We start from the raw sequence: 8,267 nt of genomic DNA, 5'->3' as shown, positions 1-8,267 counted from the left end.
TGATTTATTTCACCAACAAGTAGTTATTAGTCTCCCACTGTGGATACAAATGTGAGCCAATTAGAGATGGTTCTCCATGGCAGGGGAGACGGATAGTAAATAAGCAATCACATATGATGTCATAGGGATAGAAAAAGTCCTCTGCTGTGGGAGCACATTGCACAGGCACTCAATCTAAGTGAGAAGGGGTGGGAGCATCAAATGCCTTCTGCCATTAACTTGCTGTATGGCCTCAGATAAGTTCTCTATATTCCAAGACCTCCATTTCTTTGTGTCATGTGGGAGAATATTCTCCACATCACAAAGGCTTTAGAGAAATGTATTAAATACTGTATAAAGTACCCAACACGATGGCCAGCAGATAATAGATGTTTATTTTGTAACGTTATTTTGTCCTTTTGCCATTTTCCAAACACTTCCATTTACTAATGAGGAGAGCGGGAAGAAAGTTTTACTCAGATAATGGATAATAAGTTTAGCAAACAGAAGCGAATCAGAGCACAGTTAGCTAATTCAATTTTGTACCTAACAGTGGATTCCGCTATGTGTCCAATACTGTGCTAAACACAGCAGATATGAAACTGGAGATCCAGGAACTTGCTGCCATCACAAGACTCTATAATCACAGAGAGTATTGTCAAAGAACTCTCTACTGAGATGCCAGAGAACACACTAGTAAAAAGCAGGTAAACAGTGTGATGTGAGGCAAGGAGGGAAAGGAAAGAGGATGGTTTCTTCAAAAGATATATTTTACCGGGGCGCCTGGGTGGCGCAGTCGGTTAAGCGTCCGACTTCAGCCAGGTCACGATCTCGCGGTCAGTGAGATCGAGCCCCGCGTCGGGCTCTGGGCTGACAGCTCGGAGCCTGGAGCCTGTTTCCGATTCTGTGTCTCCCTCTCTCTCTGACCCTCCCCCGTTCATGCTCTGTCTCTCTCTGTCCCAAAAATAAATAAACGTTGAAAAAAAAAAAAGATATATTTTACCTAGAGAGGAGAGGATGTGGAATGAGGGCAACTCACGCTTACTCTGTATTGCTCAGACAGAACTCACACCAGTGAATAGAACATACCAACACTCAGCACATGAAGAATTTACTAGTACTAGAGATGTTCCTCAGCAGGATAAGACTCACGATACAATAATTAGTGCCAAGATTGCATGTGCATGAGCAACCCCCACCCAGGTTTCAGGTGGGATCCAGGGATCCAGTCCTGGTCTTTCTAAGTTTTCTTCAAACTCTCTTTCTATGACTCAAATAAGAATTAGGTTTATTATGGGGCACCTGGGTCGCTCGGTCTGTTGAGTACTAACTCTTGATTTTGGCTCAGGTCATGATCTCATGGTCATGAGGTTGAGCCCCCCATTGGGCTCTGCACCTGGTGCGGAGCCTGCTTAAGATTCTCTCTCTCTTGGGATGCCTGGTTGGCTCAGTCAGTTAAGCGTCTGACTTCAGCTCAGGTCATGATCTTGCGATCCGTGAGTTTGAGACCCCGTCGGGCTCTGTGCTGACAGCTCAGAGCCTGGAGCCTGCTTCAGATTCTGTGTCTCCCTCTCTCTCTGCCCCTTCCCCACTCATGGCCTGTCTCTCTCTCTCAAAAATAAATAAACATTAAAAAATTTTTAAAAAGGATTGTTATATCTTCAAAAGAAAAGAGATTCTTTCCCTCTCTCTCTCCCTCTCTCTCTCTCTCCCTCTATCCCTCCTCCACTTGCATCCATGCACACCCTCTCTCTCTCTAAGAAAAAATAGAATTAGTTTTGTCGTGAAATAGTATTTATTAAAAATCATCACTGTGTCTTATACTTGTATACCTTCCATTTTTTATCTGAAAAGTCAGTGTGAAGATCACATTCTTTCAGAGAACAAATTCTGTGCTGTCTTTTGAGTATTATCACAAAACTCATCCCCTTGCCTTTGTTTATTTTTTTATTTTTTATTTTTTCAACGTTTTTTATTTATTTTGGGGACAGAGAGAGACAGAGCATGAACGGGGGAGGGTCAGAGAGAGAGGGAGACACAGAATCGGAAACAGGCTCCAGGCTCTGAGCCATCAGCCCAGAGCCCGACGCGGGCTCGAACCCACGGACCGCGAGATCATGACCTGGCTGAAGTCGACCGCAAGATCATGACCTGGCTGAAGTCGGACGCTTAACCGACTGCGCCACCCAGGCGCCCCGCCTTGCCTTTGTTTAAATAATCCCCACTACTTGTTTTTCCTCTGGTCTGAAATTCCATCATTAGTTACTGACAAAGGACTTAGCATCTTTTTATGTTTTCAAGAATCTCTTGTTCTGAGAAGAAAGTTCCAATAGGATGTTAGTTTTCTCCAGTTTTTTAAAAAGAAGAATTAGTTCAGCACACATATAGTGTTTTGTTGTTGAGTTTTTTGTTTTTTTCATCAGCTCCAATCAGTTGATAGTGTCTCTCTTGTGGCATTGTGCAGTGAATAATCCTAAGGCTGAGCCAAGGTTCAAAGAGAAAGAGTGCAGTGATCAGTTAGTAATGTCTGCAGTGGGTGACAGCCTGTCAGAACTCATCCAAAGGATTTGTCACTCCTGAGTAATAGGTCCATTTCTGATTGTTCCAGGAGGTTCAGAGTAAGATCTCAAGGGCACGACTCTAAGAATGTACAACAGAAGAGATGCTGGGCATTAGAACTGTCTAGAGGACCCTGAAGAGGATTATAAAAACCTGCCAAAGATAATTTTTCCTTTGTTGACCCTAGTTTTCCATCACACATCATCCATATTCTTTATCATTGGCCAATGTGTCCCAAACCTAAATAATAACAGAACTGTCATTATTTTTCAGGTAAATATATCTTTCTTACTTGTGGTATATTTTTTGCCTAGGAATCCAGAATTGAGAATATAGGGGTAGTAGAATTAAGCAATGGACTGACAGTCTTAGATCTTATCTGGTCCAAATCCTCCATATATAAATGAGGAAACTAAGGACAGGAATTGTTAGAGTAGTAACCAGTGATCTCCCATTTACAAAACTTTTGGACTTTACATTTATCTTAGACTTTTTATTTAATCAGTAATTACCTGTTTCTTCCTTTAGATCCCCAAACTGGATGTTAGGTAAAGGGGACAATAGCTGAGGAATGTTGACATCTCAGTTTTCAATACTAGCTCTTGGGTGGTGTGGGCTCCAGAACCAGACAGACCTGAATTTCTACTTGTGAATCCATGAGTAAATTACATGATCCTGATTCTGTTGTTGCTACTGATCATTTTTTTTAAATTAAGTTTTTAATTTTAATTCCAGTATAGTTAAGATACAATGTTATATTAGTTTCAGGTATACAGTGTAGTGACTCAACAATTCTATACATTACTCTGTGCTCATCATGATAAGTGTACTCTTAATCTGCATCCACCTCCCCTCTGGTAACTGTCTTTGTTCTCTAGAGTCTGTTTCTTGGTTTGTCTCGCTCTCTTTTTTTTTTCCTTTGCTAGTTTTGTTTCTTAAATTCCACATGAGTGAAATCATATGGTATTTGTTTTTCTCTGATTCATTTTGCTTCTCATTATACTCTCTAGCTCCATTCATGTTGTAGGAAATGGCAAGATTTTATTCTTTTTTATGGCTGAGTGATATTCCATTACAAATATATATATATATATATATACACACACATGTATATATATGTATATGTATATATACGTATATATACATATATATGTATATATGTATATGTTATACATATGTGTAATATATACACACACACACACACACACATATATATATATATATACACACACACATATATATATACACACACACATACTGTTTCTTCTTTATTCATTCGTCTATTGATGGACACTTGGGCTGCTTCCATAATCTGGCTATTGTAAATGATGCTGCCATAAACATAAAGATGCATGTATCCCTTTGAATTCGTGTTTTTGTATTTTTTGGCTAAATACCCAGTTGTGCCATTGCTGGATCCCAGGGTAGTTCTATTTTTAACTTTTTGAGGAACCTTCATACTGTTGTCCACAGTGGTTCCCCAGTTTGCATTCCCACCAACAGTCTATCAAAGTTTGTTTTTCTCCACATCCTCATCAACACCTGTTGTTTCTTGTGTTTTTGATGTGAGCCATTCTGACAGGTGCAAGATAACATCTCATTGTAGTTTTGATTTGCATTTCCCTAATGATGAGTGATATTGAGTGTCTTTCTGTGTGTCTGCTGGCCATCTGGATGGCTTCTTTGGAGGAATGTCTGTTTATGTCTTCTGCCCATTTTTTAATTGGACTATTTGTTTTTTGGTTGTAGAGTTGTATTGTTTCGTTATATATTTTGGATACTAACCCTTTATCAGATATGTCATTTGTACATGTCTTCTCCCCATCCAATAGGTTGGTTTTTAGTTTTGTTGATTGTTTTCTTCACTGTGCAGAAACTTTTAATTTTGATGTAGTCCTAATAGTTTAGTTTTGCTTTTATTTCCCTCAGGAGACATTATCCAGAAAAATGTTGCTATGGCCTATGTCAGAGAAATTATTGCCTGTGTTTTCTTCCTGGATTTTTATGGTTTCATGTCTCATGTTTAGGTCTTTAACCCATTTTGAGTTTATTTTTGTGTATGGTGTAAGAAAGTGGTTTCATTCTTTTGGATGTAGCGGTCCAGTTTTTCCAGCACCATTTGTTAAGAGACTGTCTTTTTCCCATTGCATATTCTTTCCTCCTTTGTAGAAGATTAATTGACCACATAATTGTGGGTTTATTCCTGGGTTTTCTATTCTGTGCCATTGATCTGGCTGTCTATATTTTTAAAATTTATTCATTTATTTTAAGAGAGAGAGAGCAAGCAAGTGGGGGAGGGGCAGAGAGAGAGGGAGAGAGAGAATACCAGGCAGGCCCTGCACTGTCGGTGCACAGTCTGATGTGGGGCTTGAACTCATGAACCATTAGATCATGACCTGAGCTGAAGTCAGATGCTCAACCAACTGAGCCACCTAACCATCCCAATCTGTGTGTCTTTTTTTGTGTGTGTGCCAGCACCATACTGTTTGGTTACTACACTTTTGTAATATAACTTGAAATCCAGAAGTAGTGTGATACTTCCAGTTTTGTTTTTCTTTTTCAAGATTGTCAGCTTGGTTTTTTTTTTTTTTTTTGTGGTGCCACACAGATTTTAGGATTGTTTGTTCTCGTTCCATGAAAAATGCTGTTTCACAGAGATTTCATTAAATGTGTAGATTGCTTTGGGTAGTGTAGACATTATAACAATATTTGCCCTTCCAATCAATCCATGGGCATGGAATGTCTTTCCGTTTCTTTGTATCGTCTTCAAGTTGTTTCGTCAGTGTTTTATAGTTTTCAGAGTACAGGTCTTTTTCCTCTTTGATTAAGTTTACTCTAGGTATTTTATTATTTTTGGTGCCATTGTAAATGGGATCATTTTCTTAATTTCTCTTTCTGCTGCTTCATTATTAGTGTATAGAAATGCAGTAGATTTCTGTGCATTGATTTTGTGTCCTGTGACTACTGAATTCATTTTTTCAGTTTTAGTAGGTTTTTGGTGGAGTCCTTAGGGTTTTCTATATTTAGTATCCTGTCATCTACAAATAGTGAAAGTTTTACTTCTTCCTTACCAATTTGGATACCTTTTATTTCTTTTTTTTGTCTGATTACTGTGGCTAGGACTTCCAGTACTATATTGAATAATGATGGCGAGAATGGATATCCTTGTCCAATTCCTGACCTTGGGGGAAAAGCTCTCAGTTTTTCCCCATTGAATATGGTGTTCACTGTGGGTGTCTCATAGATTTATTATGTTGAGGTATGTTCCCGGAAAACCTACTTTGTTGAGGGATTTTATTATGAATAGATGTTGTACTTTGTCAAATGCTTTGTCAAATGCTTTTTCTGCATCTATTGAAATGATCATATGGTTTTTGTCCTTTTTCTTATTGATGCGATGTATCACACTGATTGATTTGTGAATATTGAACCACCCTTGCATCCTGGGAAAAAATCCCACTTGATTGTGGTGTATGATTTTTTTTTTAATGTATTGTTGGATTTGGCTGGCTAGTATTTTGTTGAGGATTTTGTCATCTATATTCATTAGAGATATTGGCCTGTAGTTCTCTTTTTTAGTGACATCTTTATCTGGTTTTGGTATCAGGGTAATGCTGGCCTCATAGAATGAATTTTGAAGTTTTCCTTTCTCTTCTATTTTTTTGAAGTAGTTTGAAGAGGGTAGGTATTAATTCTTCTTTATGTTTATTTAGTTTTGAGACAGAGAGAAACAGAGCATGAGTGGGGGAGGGGCAGAGAGAATGGGAGACACAGGATATGAAGCAGGCTCCAGGCTCTGAGCTGTCAGCACAGAGCCTGATGCGGGGCAGACCCCTCCACCTGTACCTTATAGACAGGCTGCATGATGTGTTCCTAGTCTTCTCCAGGACTCAAGGCTCCCAGGTGCTGCTTTTGGCTGGCTTCCCAATCCCATGAGCAAACCCCAATTTGTCAGGGCAAATCTAAGTCCTCTGTGTCTGCCTCAGATATAAGCCTCAAGAGCAGCATACACTAGAAAGTGATTTCTGGTTTCCTGTCCTAGGTCATCAAAAAAGTTCATTCCTTGAATTAATGGAAGAAAAGGCCCAATTTCATTGCCAACTCCCATTTCTCATAGTGCATTTTTAGCACAAGGATGCACTTCATCTGCACATTTGCATCCTGATGGCTTCATTGGTCCAGCAGCTCCACGTAGTACTTGAGTTTCAAGATACCTTGAGTTTCGTGATGCTCTCAATCTCATACAGCCACTGGGCCAAGAGCTTGTCCATGTTGTTGTCTTGGTTCACTCTCACCAGTGCTGTCAGCAGCTTCATGGTCTTTAGACAGACTGCACAATGTGTTGCTGGCCTTCTCCAGAACTTGAGGCTCCCAGGTGCCACTTTTAGCTGGCTACCAAGTATGGTGGGCAGGCCCGTACGATCCTCAGTCTTAATGTCTTCTTCAAGAAACAAGAAAAGTGTTATCTAAATACAGTCATATAAAGCACCAGATTCACAATAAGCACTCAGTAAATTAGGTCCCATTTCCTTGGGTTTGCTTCCGAGGCCTATGTTTCCCACTCTCACCAGGGACTTGAAAATGTGCCCAGCACTGGAATCAGGGCTTTAGCCATTTATTTGAATCTGTTGTAGTTCATGTTTACTTTCCTCCTGCCACTTCAGAACTTTGTACATGTCAACAAGCATTTCCAGGAAATGAGATATTTACCAAAGGCGCATATTGATTATTACAAGGCCTACGTGGTATAATCTTGAAAAAACAAGTAGATTCACATGACTGATTTTAAAATCCAGTATTCATTAATGAATGCCATCTATTAACAATATTTCTTCATTGTCATGAGATTCTTAAATTTTATCAGGGTCGCACTGGCCTGGAAAAAATATTCACCAGGAAAAGGTTAATTATTAATAGTAATTACTTGAATAAGAGTATAAAAGGATTCTTCATTTTTTTCAGGTGATAGAGTACCTTCTTTAAAGTTTCATCTAAAATAATGAAGAATCTTAGACCCATATGTTTTCTTGTTTTCTTCAGCTACGTTCAATGCCAAACTCTACAGAGAAGTTTACTAGCTGCAGGTAGGGATCCTATTTACATTCTATATATCCCATGTGCCAGGAAGTAAAGGCATAGCAACTACTTAAATATGTATGGAAAGGTTTATCTTTCTCAGTGCTCATCATTGTCAATAGAGTCATTGGAAATGGCTAGAAATTAATTTGTGGAACGGATGCAGAAAGAGAACTAACATATTGAGGCAACACACACAGGAAGATCTCGTTTTAGTCTTACTTCCATTCTTGGTGATGGAATGATCCATTTCAAACTTGTATTTGAAATCGGATAAATGATTTTGGATAAAGTAATTGTATTTATAATAGCAGGAATAATATTACGATCTATCTTCTTCAGTACCTATTCTGTGGCAGGCACTGTGCTTGGTGCGTCACACATGTTTCCATTTAATCCTAACAAACATCCAATGCGGTAGAGTTTATTTACATTTTGTAGATGGAGAAGCAGCAACTTTGAGAGCTTAAGTAATTTTTCCAAGGCCACAGTCAGTATTAGAGCTAGAAGTTGAACTCAGAGTAACTGACTCCAGAACGTTTCTCTATATTAACAGGGCAAGTAAATAACAATGATTTCTTTATTTAACAGGTAGCTGTTAAGCTCTTTATGAGCTATTAGTATAAGCAGAAGGTATTGTTTTCAATAGAGAA

General features: G+C 38.9%; 1 protein-coding gene across 10 annotated transcripts in view; it reads left to right on the top strand.

The window, feature by feature from the left end:
* The first annotated feature begins 7,465 nt into the window (after positions 1-7,465).
* LOC101095098 (alpha-fetoprotein-like) overlaps positions 7,466-8,267 on the top strand; it is a 53,910-nt gene continuing 53,108 nt past the window's right edge. For 9 of the 10 annotated variants that reach the window (XM_019829378.3, XM_019829380.3, XM_019829379.3 and 6 more), the window contains exon 1: positions 7,466-7,622. In XM_019829378.3, coding sequence (XP_019684937.3) covers positions 7,538-7,622 — 85 coding nt within the window. In that variant the 5' untranslated portion in view covers positions 7,466-7,537. The remainder of the gene's footprint in view (positions 7,623-8,267) is intronic. The other variant, XM_019829377.3, reaches the window with a different exon arrangement.

The sequence above is a fragment of the Felis catus genome, chromosome B1, assembly GCF_018350175.1.
Source record: "Felis catus isolate Fca126 chromosome B1, F.catus_Fca126_mat1.0, whole genome shotgun sequence".
Taxonomy (NCBI): Eukaryota; Metazoa; Chordata; class Mammalia; order Carnivora; family Felidae; genus Felis; species Felis catus.
This window is presented reverse-complemented; position numbering and strand designations above follow the sequence as displayed.